Consider the following 17,291-nt stretch of genomic DNA (forward strand, 5'->3'; position numbering starts at 1 on the left):
TTTCTCATCTAGTCCACCAACTCCCCTTCTCTTGTATTTCCTTTCTCCTTTCCTTATGAACTCATCTCTTTATTGCCTGACTTTCTTTACTTAGCTATTTCTCATGTAGATCCAGGAAAGTCCCTTGATTAAGTCCTTATATGCCTCAATACATTTAATTTATTGAGACATATAAGGAGCTTCTATAAAATATCTGATATAGAATAATGTAGAACCATCTGGACATAAAGAAGATCACCTTGTTCCAAGCTGCACTGTTACTATCAGTTCTCACGTTGATTAAACTATCATATGCTAATCATGGAAGAAAAAAGTTTGGATCTTGTGACCTAAACATTATTATCCAGCACTGCAGAATGAACATAAAATGTTGTTTTAAAAATTCAGAAAAAATCTAAACAATGTCCTTCATTTCATTACAGTTTCTCGGTTTTTGTGGTGCTTTGGTCCCAATAAGAAAGTATCCTTGTACTCTTGTCTGAAGTATATAAAACACATTTCTTTGTCTTCAGCAACAAAAAACAGTATTCATCTTACTGTTCACTTTCTGTACTTCTATGAGACACCTGTGTGGCCTTTCATCTTGCATGGTGATCATAATCCATACAATTACACATTTGTATAGAGCTTGAGATCAGTAACAGCTTTTGTCAATCAAGTGTCTCACCGTGCTGAGTAGTCTGAGAATCAATACACTATTTTGGCAGATAAAGTGAAAAACAATTTTGTTTCAAGCAGTTTCAAATGCTACAGTGAAAAACCACTTTGCCTGTGAAATCCATTTGGTCCCTTTTCCAAATTATCTCCTGCATTAACATTCATTTGTGACCCCAAAAAAGCACTATGTATGTTAAATGAAAGACTATCATTGGACTTAGAGGGCACATCTACAATTGAACTTTATCAGTTAAAGCAGCCCACCCTAAGTACAGGGCATTCAGAGCTATTGGACTATAATTCCCATAATCAATATCTAGACTGGCTGTGGACTGTGAGAGCTGAAGTCCAACACCTCTCAAAAGCATCAGATTGAGGGGACTGAGCTCAAATTTGTCACCAGTTACATTTACTTGCTCAAGTATTTTCATATGAGGACAAACAAGAAGAAAGGGAAAATCTAGGAGGGAGGATAAGTTCACTTTAGGTTATATAAAGTGCTAGCAAGGAATCAAATTGCAAAGGGAACAAAAAGAATGGCAGTTTCCTCTCCCTTGTCATTCACCCAATCAGTTCCATTATGTACATTGAACATGCTCCAGAGGACACTAGGCAGTTCTCCTCCAGATCCGCCTGCGTATTGTTACACTTTTGTGGAGGTCTGGGCATATTCTTCTTCTTCCCTAAGCCACACTGAGCAATGAATCCATACACAGTGACAGCACATCACGAGGCTACATCATTCATTCACCAGAAGCAGTAATCCCCTCTCAGTATTCAACTACAGAGCCTGAGACAGAAAATAACAACACATTTATATAGAGCTGGGTAGACGTGCATGTCATACGACTGAAGAGCTGAAAGCTGCAGCTGGAAGGAGACTGAATGTGGGCAGGTGGTACTTAAAGAGACTCCGGCAAATGTACTTTCTGACCCACCTCCATATCCTACTGAGCAGGTAGTGATGCCCCCGTCATGCCCTTGCTTTCCTCACAAGCCAGATATTGTCTCACAAAATCTAGGCAAATGGTCTTTAGTCCTGATCTGATATCCATGTCCCAAGTGCCATGGATTTGAACTGTGATAACAGAACTAGTATCTAAAAAATTGTATCTTACCAGATTACAATTTTATTTTTCTGGTCTTGCTCTACATCCTATATAACAAGCAGGCATAATGAAATTAATCTACCATACTGCAAGAATGGTTGTCTGCATAGAAAGGAAAATATTGAGCATATTTGGGGCATGTAAGGTTGACAGCTTTTGAACCTGTGGTTGTGCTTTTCACAGTTGCTTGATCTGCAGCAATTAGCAGGCGGTCTTGTTTATCCCCTTTCTGTGAAAAGCTTCACTCGCTAATTCCTGAAGATCAAACCACCATTCAAGGCACAGCTACACAAGTGTGTGTGTTCTTCTTTTCTTGGCATCAAGATAAAATGATAAGATAAGCAAGTTTCACCAACTGCTTACTTTCTTTATAGTGGGCTTCTTTGAAATACTTTGAAACAGAGCCAATGACCCTACTCCACAACTAGAGGGTGGAAGTAACAAATGAGGGTCTAACTAGACTTGATAGTGAATAACCCTTTTTATTCATATATGGTATTAGGTTTGGGCATGGCCAGCCCAGGATAATTTGTTGCTTGAAGTTAAACATCAAATCCATACACACACCTTGACTCAAGGTCTACAGTATCCAAAATGATGACTATATTGTCTCTTTTCAGTGGAATCGACATGCTAGCCTGTTGCAGCAAAAGCATAAATTCCTTATGGCACCTTGAAGATTAAGATACATGTCCCGTAATCAGTGTGTATATCTTGAGGATGTCACAAGACATTTAGTTGTTCAGCCTCCTGTGGTTTTTGCTGTAATGCCTGTAAGTGACTATAAATTTATACTTTTAAAATAGGCTTGAGATAGAAGAATTAGATAACAAAGGTGGGAATTGTGCAGTCTTCCAGTTGTTGTTAGACAACAACTCCCAGTATATATTATGTTACTTAGGGTTCCTAGGACCACCAGTACAACATCTAAAGAACCAATGATTCCTCTCCTTGAATTGACCATGTTGAGGTAACCATTTTCCCTGTGTCTCCTTTTCCTTCCATAATTTTGTTCAAATCTGAGGCTATAAGCCCTCTTGGGCAGAATAGGTGTTCTCTTATATTTTGTGAAGTGTCAGATACTCACAATAACAGCAGTTGCAGATCAAACTTTACTGTTAAAAGCACAGGGATAAAACTAAATGAGTGCATTATGTATGCTCCACATCCTCGCTTTTTCCATCCCTACAAGGTGGTTTGGTTGGTGTGCATGTACTCCTCTGTAGGTTTTTAAGGAAAGAGAAGAGAGGTAATATTGAGCAAAGATCTCTCTGTTGAAACCATGGCCTACAGCAAGTGAAGGGGAATGCTGAGGTGAGCAGGCAGCTGTTCTCTTACTAAGCTCCCTTGGCCTGAGCTACTTGCCACAACAGCCCTTGGTCACAGAGAGATCCAGGCAAGTTAGAAGACAAGCTGAGAGGCAGGAGGGCTGCCTTTATAGCTCGCCTGAGCCGGATGCTTCTGCAGACAGCTCATTACACTTGATGTACACATTGAGTGATTAGCAGTGACGTCCCTGCCACTCATGTGCAAAGAGGACAGTCACAGGGGAGCAGCAGTGAGGGATGCAGCCCATAAGGAGAAATGGGTGGGAGTGAGATGCAGCAGCTCTCAAATTCAAAAGCAGTTGGTGCCTGATCAGGCATTTGCACCAGCTGCTCAAGGCCCCAAAATAAGTGAGCAGATGTTGAGGCCAGTTTCTTTCATCCACTGCCTTGGGTCTATTTGAGAACTGTTCCCTCCCTGCTCTGCTAGACCAATGGAAACAGAAGTAATCCTGTCATGACAACAGCTCTAAATCTTTTGGGAATAACTCTAAATCTGGAGTGTAATGAGTACATAAGAGTTGTTAACAATAACAAGCTAGGAAAGGATGAGGCAGTTTGCTTTTACCTAGGTCAGCAGTGAAGGGCAAGTTTCTGTACATCCCTGCCTTCTCTTCTTCCTCAGTTAATTGAGTGCAAACTATTTTTGCACTTTGAACTCAATCTGCCACAATTGAATTAAACTGAGGAAAAGGGGAGGAAGTAGTGGTAGGAGAGAGCTGGAGCAATTTTAAAAGGAGCTTTAAAATGGAATGAAAAAGACTAAACTGGGACTGTCAGTGCCAAATTGGAGAAGTTGGGAAATGTGTCACCATTGAATATGAATGTAAGAACATGCAAAAGCCACACTGGTTTAGGCCAAAGGTCTATCAAGTCCAAAATTGTGTTCACATAATAGTCAGGTAGGCCACAAACAGGACAGAAGTGCAACTGCACCCACCATCTCATGTTCCCCAGCAACTGACATCCAGAGACTTACTGATAGTTCTGATGCTACAGGCTACACATTGCATCTCATCTGGTTAAGGTAATTGAAAGCTGCTGCGTAGTAAAATTTGGAGCTGATAGACTCCTGAGCATCCGTCTCTCCCTCTATGCAGAGAAGGATATACATCGGAAGAAGATAGGTTTTATCCTGACTGGTCTCCATTTCACAAGGATTAGAATTCAATCTCCTATTCCCTATTTCTTCCTGCTACTCTGCTGGGGAGCAGAGCTCATTCTCCCAGACTGAAAACAGAGAGTTATCTTTGGGAAAGACTGTTTCCTCCCCCAACACATGCAAGCATGCACAGTGCAAGGAAACACAAAAACACATGGAAGTAAACAGCGTGATGATACATACTATTAGAATAATTCTATATAATCATTTCAAAACACTGTTTAGATGCAGATCTTGAGGAAATAACCACAAGTCCCAGAATCAGTTATATTTGAGGTCATCAAATATAGGAGATGATGGTTGTGGTAGTCCCAAGAGCAAATTAATTGATTGGTTTTATATGTATTTTTCCAAATTCTGCATGAATCGAATATTAACAAAGCTTACAATATACAACAATTGCAAAATGGCGTGGAAGTGTCTTGATCAAGTTAAATAGCACTTCTTGTGTATGTCACCTGTATAACTTCTGTATTACATAGGCAGATTACTGTGGAACATTTCCATTTGAGATTTTCCCTTCAAGATTTTATCAGCCTAGGGCAGTCAAAATGATAATCAGATCTGTATGAGTAGAAGGATCATCTGAATACACTGTAAAGTAATGAGATCCAATCCTTAGGAGCTTTCTCCTTCCCATTTTTTCATATACGGTGTGATACCTATACCTATGGGTCCAATATACATAGTCTCATTTACCCACATCTGACAAAATATGTCCTCTAGGCACTTTCTAGCTATTCTAGTGATTCTATTGTATGTGTCTACTTAAAGTTGTTAATTCAATAGGGTTTACTATTACCCTTGGTTCTGTGTATCTACACAATGTTTTTGGAATGTATCCCCCATGGATAGGGAGTTATACTGTATTTTTCTGAAAGAATGGTAGAATACAAGCTTCCCCTATTTTTAAGAACCAAGCAGACTCTTTTTATCATCTGAGAAAAACAAGGTGATTTTATACAATTAGGTGCTGCCGGGGGGGGGGGGGGGGGGGGGTAGAGAGAGATCCATACTTCACAATATCCTAACATATTCCAAATTTAAAAGACAAGCCCAATTAAAAGGAAATACCCGGTTGGCTGTTTGCAATAAACAGTCAGAGGTACTCAGTGAGGTTTATGGCACGCAGTCAGAATGCATTTATCTAGAGAAAGATGTGACCAGATGAGAAGTACTATGAAATCTTTAATTACAGGGTTTGTTTAGCAAGTTGCCTCAAAGCAAAACTCTTGGCTGCTTTTTTGTTGCAAAAGTTTATCTGAAAACAAAATCAAATGAATTGCATAAATAAATCCCAATAACATTAGAAAGCAGGAAAATCAAACAAGAAGATAGGGAGGGAATAAATAAGGGAGACAGATTGCGAGAAGATTGCCGAGAAGAGATAAATAGATGTAATAAGAAAGCAAGAGCAGGAAATGTATATTAAAGAGATATAATGGGAGAAAGAGATGAGTTTTTAGAAAATGGAAAAGAATCACTAATCAGAGAAAGGGAACATTTTCTACCCAAAAAAGGAGTATATAATTTGTTCATTTTGTGATTCTTTTTTCTTACATATATAAGTGAATCAGAAAATGAGAGCTATTAACAAAGGATTGTTCATGTGGACAGAATTATGATGGGATGTTTGGATCTGGTGTTGGATGTGCCCACTAGCAATCCAAATTTCCGTGGCAGTTAATGGCTTGCATGTCATTGATAGTATGGATCTGCTCCAGATTTCAGCCTTAACTTTAAGAATTTTCCAGGTTTTTTGCCACTCTCTAATAATACACACACAACCTAAAATAAAAGTAACATTCCAAATAATGAAACCAATAACACACATACGCACACAGAGTTCATTAAGTTGGTAACAAGTTTCAAACAAATTAATTTTTTTAAAAATTTCCCAAGTCCAAACATGTGCACAATGTATCTGAATGATTGCATCTGAGTGTAGCATTTAAAAAAACATACAAAATTACTTTTATCCTGAAACAAATATCTTTAAAATAAAATGTGGGCATCTTTTCAAAAAATAGATAAATAAATGCAATCCAGAAAGAAAAACTATTTAGCTAGAATTTTAAGATGTATTAATAAACAGATTGAGACAATAGCACTGTCATTAAGGAAATAATAGGTGTGCAGAAATGAAGAGGAAAACTGTGATTAAATTCAACTAGCTCAAACTACATCAATATAAATCATATCTTTTTTAAAAAATGAGCAGCACATAGGCAATTTATACATGCCTAAATTATGTTGCTCTAGTTCTCCCCCCCCCTCCCCCCCCCCCCACAAAACTTCCCATTTTTTAAAAAGGCCAGATGCAAGAATGGAAAAAACTGCAGAAATTTGGCTAATTTGATCACAACTGCAGATAGTTCAGAAACAACAAATGAATAAAATCAGCAATTCCACAGTAAACTGGCCTCTCCATTTGAACCTGATATGCCTCCAAGCTGGGTTCAGAAAAGGCAGAGGAACCAGAGACCAAATTGCCAATATCCGCTGGATAATGGAGGAAGCCAGGGAGTTTCAGAAAAACATCTACTTCTGCTTTATTGACTACTCTAAAGCCTTCGACTGTGTGGACCATAACAAACTGTGGCATGTCCTTGGTGGTATGGGGATACCAAGACACCTTGTCTGTCTCCTGAGAAATCTGTATAAAGACCAAGTAGCCACAGTCAGAACAGACCACGGAACAACAGACTGGTTCAAGATTGGGAAAGGAGTGCAGCAGGGCTGTATACTATCGCCCTACCTATTCAACTTGTACGCAGAACACATCATGCGACATGCAGGGCTTGATGAATCCAAGGCTGGAGTTAAAATTTCTGGAAGAAACATTAACAACCTTAGGCATGCAGATGATACCACTCTGATGGCTGAAAGTGAGGAAGAGCTGAGGAGCCTTATCACCAAGGTGAAAGAAGAAAGTGCAAAAGCCAGGCTGCAGTTAAACGTCAAGAAAACCAAAATCATGGCAACCAGACCGATTGGCAACTGGCAAATAGAGGGAGAAAACGTGGAGGCAGTGACAGACTTTATATTTCTAGGTGCGAAAATCACCGCAGACGCAGACTGCAGCCAGGAAATCAGAAGACGTTTACTTCTTGGGAGGAGAGCAATGGCCAACCTCGATAAAATACTAAAAAGCAGAGACATCACACTGGCAACGAAGATCCGCATAGTCAAAGCCATGGTATTCCCCATAGTAACCTATGGATGCGAGAGCTGGACCATAAGGAAGGCTGAGCGAAGGAAGATAGACGCTTTTGAACTCTGGTGCTGGAGGAAAATCCTGAGAGTGCCTTGGACCGCAAGAAGATCCAACCAGTCCATCCTCCAGGAAATAATGCCTGACTGTTCACTGGAGGGAAGGATATTAGAGGCAAAGTTGAAGTATTTTGGCCACATCATGAGAAGACAGGAAAGCTTGGAGAAGAGCATGATGCTGGGAAAAATGGAAGGAAAAAGGAAGAGAGGCCAACCAAGGGCGAGATGGATGGACGGTATCCTTGAAGTGACTGGCTCGACCTTGAAGGAACTGGGGACGGTGACAGCCAACAGGGAGCTCTGGCGTGGACTGGTCCATGAGGTCACGAAGAGTCGAGAACGACTGAGACGACGACGACGACGATGCCTGGTGCTGCATCTCAATACATGTGTTCATAGTAGAAGGCATGCAGGCAGCCTCCACACAGTAGAAGTGAAGATGGATGATGTAAAACCAAGCAGAAGGCTGAAAGGATATACAGTACAAGAATCCTATGGCATCTTTCAGGCAAACTGAGGGAAGTAATATTGTAACTTAATCTTATGTGGACTCTTATGTCTACTTCTTCAGATGAATGTGTTGGATGCATTAGAATACTACAAGCAAAAAGTCCTTGTTCTTTTATATTCCACCTTTCCTCCAATATTAGGATTCAAGGTGGCTTACAGAATGTCAAAACCAGAACAGATTTAAAACCTACAAAAACAGCAGAGCAGATTTAAAACATACAAAAATAGTAAAATATACAAATAATATTTTAAAAAACAATTAGGCAATCTGTAGAATTAAAATCATTTTAAAAATGTTCAAATCGAGGACATGGGAAAATAACAAAACAGCACACCATAAAAAGCTTGCTGCAGTCAATTCGCATTGGAATACAAAAGTTTTAACTTGCCAAGAACAGGAGAGCAATGAGGAAGCCATCCAGACCTCAGTAGGGATGGAGTTTTTAGGTTTTAAAGCAATTAGCAAGGAGGACCTCTCTCTCATACCAACTGTCCTCATTTCTTTTTTCCGTGTCAGGAGCAACTTGAGAAACTGCAAGTTGCTTCTGGTGTGAGAGAATTGACCGTCTGCAAGGACGTTGCCCAGGGGACGCCTGGATGTTTTGATGTTTTTATCATCCTTGTGGGAGGCTTCTCTCATGTCCCTGCATGGAGCTGGAGCTGATAAAGAGAGCTCATCCGCGCACTCCTCGGGTGGGATTCGAACCTGGCAGCTTTCAGATCAGCAGCCCAACCTTCAAGTCACAAGGCTTTAATTCACTACGCCATCGGGGGCTCCAACTGTCCTCATGACTGTGAAGGCAGTTGGATTGAGGTTGCAAATCAAACAGCTACATTTTCATTCATGTTTAACGAACATTACACCCAACCATTGGAAAAAATGCTCTCTTTTCTGGACAGCATATCCTGCATAGGATGGCCAATACCGCTGTATTTCCGAGGAGGTACTTGTATCAAGTTCTGTATTATACCAAGAATGTGGATTCACCATACATGTAGCAATAAATGGCAACTTGAGCCTTCAAAATAACTCTAGCCTTGTACAGACCTGAGAAATTGACGCTACGGATGTACTTGAGCAGCTCTGCACCATCCACAGGATCCATCTTGGGGCAGAGGCCAATCTTCCCAGGGCACAAAATTTTGTGCATGTTATGCAGCGCATGGCCCATGGCATAGACAGCATCAATGACAAACTGCACCTTTCCTTCCTGCTCGTAGGCTGAGTCCTGACCAATCCGCTCACGATCTGGAACAGCAACAATAAGAAAAGACAAAGTGCTGGATTCAATCACCAATTTGCTTGACAGCTACAAATTTCACAGACTGTCCATTTCCATTACAATCGAATACTTCATGAAATATGTCAGGTTTGGGAAATTATGTCAGTGTCAGGGGTCTGGCTTGCATGCTTTTATAAGCCTGCTTATTCTTGCATAGAATTCCTTCTGAGAAAATGTATACACTGAGGGAAAGAATATAAAATGCAACAAGTCATGGGTGAGGAGCATAAAACTACCAGTGGCTTTTCTGTACATGAAGGAAAAAAGATATTGTTATTGAGCACTCAGATATGAAAAGACTGCTTCAATAGAATCAAAGAAACACTTTTTTCCCAACAAAGGGCACAGAAGCAAAGTAAGTCACAGAGTTACATTAAGCTTGGAGTATTTGTGAGAAAAAAAAACAGCAGGGCATAGGCCATTCCTTGTCACATGAAACCAAAAGCAGGTTTGTTTGAGTTTCTGCTTAAATTGGCTTCTCATAAAGGTAAGTGTTGCAAAACTCATTCTAATTGAGGATATCTCTTTTTTGTTCAACAGTCACTCTCACATAATCTCAGCAGTAACAAGAGAGACACAAAGGTATTCAAGCTTCATGTCTGAAAATCTTCCCAGTGGTGTTCCATTCTGCCACAATGATAGTGTCTGGAAATTCAAAATATGATCTAACAAAAAGAATTAGAAAATGATGAGATGTTTGTTTATAGCAAATGGCCCCAATCTAATAAAGCCCTCCCTATCTCGGAGCCCGTTAGACATTTCAGACTAAGGTTTCCAATAGCCCCATGTAGCATGATGACTATGCTAATGATAATTAAGATAGTTGCATTACAAGATGTTGGGGAAAATCCTGTTCACCACGGGATGCTAGAAACCCCCCTTCATCCCAAATTCTATTGCAATAAACATGCCTTGAATTGTTTCTTCTATGTGCACAGCACAGCTTGGACAAGTTGCATTTTTGGAACTCAACTCCTAGAAACTCCAGTCAAGCTATCCAATCTCTAATGGGAGGAACACATAAATCTTGTCCCAAATGTCACCTCAGTCTCCTATCCTGTAAGGTTCTGCAAGAAATTCTGTGCCATCTCATTTGAACACAAGAAGGAGCAACCTCCATATGTATTAGGAAAAAAAAATATCATTCACAATAGCACAGAGGCTTCTACTCTTTTTCAAATGTCAAATCTCCCTTAGGATATAGACATCAGGGAGGAAACAGGAATGTTGGGAGTGTTACTTGTGTGCACACCCATGACCTCTTCCATTTTATCCCACACATATGCATACTGAGCACTGTTGTGGTACTACATAGATGTTTATCATTAGAAAGAGATACTGCAACATACTTGCCTTTGTAGACCCAAACTGAAATAAATGCAAATATTATTCAGCTTTTGATATCATCCGTCTCACCCTCAGTTACCTACCTAGCATCAAGTCTTTGATGTGCTACTGAGTGTGACAAAGGGTTGTCTGTGCATCATCCATCAGTTCCGAGATATACTTCATCAAGCCTTCACCACTGGAAGACACTCATTCAGTTTTTCTGTCATCCCAATCCTTCTCTGTCACCCACTCACTCCCACCCTACTATCCAACTAGTACTGGGTTATAGGATCATGCAAATATATGATAATGACCCCTGACAACTACCTGCCTCTTTCTGTCATAAGCATTCTTGATTGGACTTGAAACATGCTAATCATTTGGCAAAAGATACTGGTGGTCAATACACTGTGCCATCAATTAAAGCTAAAAGAGGCTCCCCTGTGATATGCTACAGTATGGAACTGCAAGAGTCATTTAGTCTTTCCAAAAAGCAAGCCTCTCCAAAACTACGATATATACTAACAGATAAGTCGAGCTCATGTATAAATAAAGGGCAAGCTTGGAGCCCAAAATTATGGATTCGATATGACCTGTGGATAAACCAAGGGTCATTTCACAGTGAAGGGAAAGTGTTAATGCTGCCTCAGGCAACCAGCTGGCCCTGCCAGTCAATGCCATTTTCCCATCCAGGTATTCAAAAAGGCCAGAAGTTTCACCATAGCAGATAATAGAAGGAATTAGTGCTTCACTTAGGTTCTCCCAGGATGTTCATCAGTGGTTCTCAACCTGTAGTCCTCTGATGTTTTCGGCCTACAAGAGTCCCAAGAGTCATGAAAAAGGTAGTTATAATTTCCTACATCTGTTTCAATTATCTCATATTTTTTGTACTCCTAGGTGGTCTGAAGACTGTTGCTTGTGGGAGGATGGGGAGGGAAGGAAAAAATCACCACCATTAACTATTTCTCATACAGACGATGGACGAAACTCCAACAGATTTGTCAAACGACTGGACACAGGGGCAATATCAGTTGCCAGGATTGTAATCAAGAAACAGAATAGGCTGGCATTTACTAGGACTATTGGTCATCAGGAGGAGCCCCAAAACACCAAAACTTCTTCCCACAATGTGTACACATTATAAATTACATAAACTCTTTGTCTGCATGGAAAACTAGTCTTATTCTCTTTGTGAAATTCTGCATGTGCACAGGCCCAGTACAACAGGCAGAATGATCAGAAATAAAAAAGAATCAGTTTTACTACTTTGTGCAACAAAGCAACAGTTATCACATGTTTAAAAACACTTGAACAAATGCGCCAGTATTTTCCAAGACCACAAATAAATTCCCACCAGCTCAAATAAACTTGAGGCAAGGAGGAAACTTTTGACAGATCAAGAACAAACAAAAACATCAAGTTAAGGTTTACATTCTCCAAAGAGAAAACAGACAAAAGTCTGTCAAAACTGGTAACATTCTGTAATGTAAAGCTGAATGGGATTCTTGATAAAAATTCAGTGAACAAGTAGAATGATGGAAGTCTGATCCAAAGTATCTTATGATTGCATTTTCACCTGAAAACTGATTCTTCAGATTCTAGCATGTACAATTTATGAAGAATATTCATGTGTGTCAAATGGCAGCCTATGCATGCATGAGAATTGAGCAAAGCCTTGGTCCCACTGCAATTTGTGTACCTGGATGCCAGTTCAAATATTATCCAGTCAGTTGGGCAAAATGCTGCTTTGCAGATGTTGTGAGTTTGCAACTCTCAGCTCTAGCTAGGGCTAAAGAGAGTTGGAATCCAACAAATCTGTCCCAGCAATAAAAAGATAGCCTAAAGCATTTTGCCACCTCAGGCAAAAGACCACATGGTGTCCCCAATTCATGTTCAGAAGCTGACTTGACTGGTAGTTGAGTAATTATGAATATTAAACAAAACTGAGTGTCTTCCATATTCCATATTCTATAAAGAAACTACCTTCTCCTTATTTCAAAGTTATGTGGAATCAGGAGCATATGCATAATCAAAGATCTTAAGTTTTACAAAGAGAGGAAAAGACCAAATTGCAATACTTTGCATAACAGCTTTTTTAAAATTGTGTCAGAAGCAACCTGAGAACATACTGCAAGTCGCTTCTGATGTGAGATACAGTAGAGCCTCACTTATCCAACACTCGCTTATCCAACGTTCTGGATTATCCAACACATTTTTGTAGTCAATGTTTTCAATATATCATGATATTTTGGTGCTAAATTCATAAATACAGTAATTACTACATAGCATTACTGAGTATTGAACTACTTTTTCTGCCAAATTTGTTGTCTAACATGATGTTTTGGTGCTTCATTTGTAAAATCATAACCTAATTTGATGTTTAATAGGCTTTTCCTTAATGCCTCCTTATTATCCAACATATTCGCTTATCCAACATTCTGCCGGCCCATTTATGTTGGATAAGTGAGACTCTACTGTAATTACAATAGCTGTTAGTAACCAAAGGAAAGAGGGAGAAAGAGAGTAATCTCAAAAGATGCCACATAAATAGTAATACAAATGATTAGATACTTGTGTATACATGTGCTGACATACTTTCCAAAAATTGAAATATTCTCATATGAAATAAGGTCAAGAACGTTAGTTATCATTAAAGTAATATGCAAGAGAATAACATCATTCTGACTCTAGATAATAATCTTTGGCTGAAAATACATTCTTAACAAATGAAAAAAAATAATGTATGCAGTACGATAGGTCAGCATAAAGGAAAGGTCAGGCTGCCCCAGTTCATCTGTAGTTATGTAACTATTATAAGATTCTAAGAATTCAAAGTGCCAAAAATTTCCTTACAGTATGCTAATATCTGATAGATAGAAGTTCACATACAATATAATTCAGCCCATAGGCTGTTCTGTAGAACTGGCATTCCTACAGCATGCTGAACATTAAGAAGAAGAGAATTCATGTTATTATAATTCAGTTGCATGGAGCTCTGTTCTATAGTCAAGAATTTCAAATTAAAATGTACTGTGTATATATTCCCTTTAGTTTAAATGTTAGACTATTGCATGCACTTCTTTTTGTTAGGGGGATGAATAGAACAAAAATATCCTGCAAACCTCTTTCCTATTTTCTGCATGGTTCAATGTTTGGTCACAAATAGTGTATGGATAATAAGTACGTTGCAATATTAAGTATAGTGACACAGCAGAGCTCAACAACTCTGTTGGATACCATGCCTGGCTGGGCAAAGTGGAATAGGATGGGAAAAGACAGCCATCCCTTTCTTTTACTTCACCTTTAAGCCATGTATCACCCCACTTGTGTATGGAGAAGGCCTCTAATAAGCATCAATACTAAGGCTGGCCCAAAGATCAAAATAATTTGGATATCAGATCTTGTCTGATATTGGAAGATCAAGATAAGTTTATACAAAATCGGTTCTGGAACATGCAGGGAAAATCAGGCGGCCAGAGGAATGAACTGACAAAACTACCAATGAGCAATCCTTGCCTTTAAAAACCTCAGTGAAATTCATAGACATCATCATAGAGCATACGCATCAAACACAAATCCCACAGGCTGAATCCAACCTTCCACATCCTTGTAGGTGGCCCGTGAGGCTTTCAATGCATTTATACAGTCTTACAGTTACAAATGGCCATCTGAAGTCAACCATAAGGCTGGTGTGGCCCTCAGTGAAAATGAATTTGACACTCCTGGTTTAGTAGTTCTGAAGCTATGAAGCACACATGAGCTGCTTGAGAAACTGCCAGAAATATCAATGTTATGAACTACTACCAAATTTTCAACACCAAAAATACCATCTGCAGTTAACCTTGCCAGGCTAGAGGGGTGATCTCAGGGAATCCTAAGAAGCATTCAAAAAGGAATCTAGTCAACAGCAGACCATTCACCTTCCATTCTGTAAGCACCAACTGGACGATATTGTATAATTAATTTTTAGATGCCAATGTTAAACTCAATTTGAGTTTTTTTAAACAGTTGATTTAGGTTTTCAACAGTTTTTAACATGGCTGAAAACATTTGTTTTCTAGAAACTGCCTAGTCCAGTCCAGTTAAGGAGGTCACATGAAGACAAAGTTTTCTCTTTAACTGTAGACATTATGATGAATGATAAATACAGAACTTTTTAAACACAGGAGAGATTTCCTAACACCTATATTTCAGTACTTTGATTTTGCATTGTAACATGATTTCAAACATAAATTATATGCAAAGTATGGGCCTCTCTGCATTTTCCCCCAGATAACTGAAAAATCAATTCATTTTTCCATTAAAACTCCAAGATTTATATGCACATGACTACAATGTATTTGTTTTCTAAAGCAGAGGCTTCTTAAATGAATGGCATAGCTGTCAGTGTGTTGTTGCTTAAGATAATCTTATATGTAACCATAGCATATAGTTAATAGAGAAGAATTGTATAACTGATCAAATCAAAAGCTATTCTAACCCAGCGTTCTGTTCACACAGTAGCAAAACAAACGCCTATGTGAAGCTCACAAGCAGGACATGGTTGCAATGATACGTTTATCCCACCCTATTCCTGTTCTCCTGGAACTAATATACAGAGGCATATTACCTGTGGCATAAGAAGGAATATACATCATGATATTAGTCACCTATACTATAGCCTTGGAGCCCCCAGTGGTGCAGCAGGTTAAACCACTGAGCTTCAGAATTCGCTAACCAAAAAGTTGGCAGTTTGAATCCGGGGAGCAGGGTGAGCTCCTGCTCTTAGCCACAGCTTCTGCTAACCTGTCAGTTCATGCAAATGTGAGTAGATCAATAGGTACAATTTCAGCAAGAGGATAATGGCGCTCCATGCACTCATGCTGGCCACATGACCTTGGAGACATCTACGGACAACGCTGGCTCTTCAGCTTTGAAATGGAGATGAGCACCAACCCCCAGAGTCAGACATGACTAGATTTATTGTCAGGGGAAAACCTTATTCTATCTATACTATAGCCTTATTGTCCAAGTATTTGCCCAATCCTTTTAAACCTGTCCAAATTGACAGTTTGTACCTTTCTTGAACCCTGGTTCATTCACAAATAGTGAACTGGTGTCACTAAAACATAGTTCCCTTCTCTGCTTCCTTTCTCTCACCTGTATGTTTGCAGGTAATGCAGAATTTATTGTTAGGGCTAGAGAAATCCATGATTCCTATCCTGAGAAACTGGGAAGGTGCTTTGCTAAGCATGATGAGTGAAGAGACAAAGAGTCTGAAGTGAAGTGAAACAACACCAACACCAAGGGCATTTGAAAAGCTCCCACCTGGAGCAACCAAAGGGGAAAAAAGAACTTACACAAATCCACAGGGTAGAAACGTTGCTCAGCTTTGCCATTGCAATCCTTGCCAACTCAAGTATATGTGTGTATGTTAAGTGGACTAAAAAACGATGGGTGCTCTCTCCTTCTCTCCAGAGTATGCACAAATACATTCAGAGAGAGAGGAGAAAATGTCAGAAGGGAGGGGATACAAGGATGTAACAACCTTTCAATTACCCAAGTAGGCAATGAGGAAGTCTGGCTGGATTTCCCTGGAATGACTTCCTCTGCTTGGGGTTAGCAAGAAGAAAACCATGCCCACTCACACCACATGGCTTCTGCAATATTGCATCTGAAGCAGAATGTAAGTTTTTCTCATTTTTCAATGATTGACTGATTGAGTGATTTTGCTTTTTAGGATTGATCTATGAAAATTTTATTTTTCTTCCATGCCCAACCAAGAAACAAAAAAAAAAACCTATGGATTTTATCAATCTTCCTAAAACATGAAAAAATTATAGCAGCTGACAGTTTTTGACAGGGTGTCTCCATGTACCAAGGCATTCTTTATCACCAAGACAAGAAATGTATCAATTTTATTTACATCCCTACACAGCACAGTATTATGAGCCCCATAACCTGTTAATATTATTTGTATTATACTTGTGGAGTGAAGTGGTATAGTGCTGAGCTTGTGACTGTTGAAGAGCCTAACCACTTTAGAAAATAGTTTTGAGCAAAAAAAGGAAAACTTAATCTTTATTGTATTAGTAAATCCACTTATAGTTCCCATGCTTTCAGGTTTTCTGGGCAGCTACATGTATCTATTTCTCTCTAGTTAAGAGCAGGAAGAGTAAGTATCCTCATAGTAGAAGGAAAAGGACTTGAAATCTACAGCAATCTCCGTGTCAAAGAATAAGGAAGAATAAACCCATCTGGCTTGTCTATTTGCCCATTTCTTCATTTCTCAGTTGAGATAATTTGATATATGCATTGGTGCTCTATTCCTATGCTTGTAACACGTGTTGCCACTAATTTTGAATAAAAGTTTAAATAAAATTAGGGTATTCCTCAAAGCAAAAACATTTTAATTGCAAAATCACTTTGCAGATAAGCAAAAAAACATTTGTGTTTCCCCATTGCCCTATTCTGTGCACAAAATGGCACACATATAGTTCCCCTGCAGGCAACTATATGACTTGACAATGGTGCTGCAGAAGTAAGTGTAGATATGCATGGATTATGCCCATTCACATTCCCATATGCCTTCACCATACCCTTCCCTTCAGGATAAGATCATGATGCTTGACAGCTTGTGTATCAGGCAGATGTAACACTCTTA

General features: G+C 39.3%; 1 protein-coding gene across 3 annotated transcripts in view; it reads right to left on the minus strand.

Annotated features, from left to right (window-relative positions):
• The window catches only part of grm4 (glutamate metabotropic receptor 4), a 451,932-nt gene that overhangs the window by 53,477 nt on the left and 381,164 nt on the right, over positions 1–17,291 (minus strand). For all 3 annotated transcript variants that reach the window (XM_062978465.1, XM_003220390.3, XM_062978466.1), the window contains one exon: positions 9,085–9,285. In XM_062978465.1, the coding sequence (XP_062834535.1) occupies positions 9,085–9,285 (201 nt within the window). The remainder of the gene's footprint in view (positions 1–9,084; positions 9,286–17,291) is intronic.

This window comes from Anolis carolinensis, chromosome 4, assembly GCF_035594765.1.
Source record: "Anolis carolinensis isolate JA03-04 chromosome 4, rAnoCar3.1.pri, whole genome shotgun sequence".
Lineage (NCBI taxonomy): Eukaryota > Metazoa > Chordata > Lepidosauria > Squamata > Dactyloidae > Anolis > Anolis carolinensis.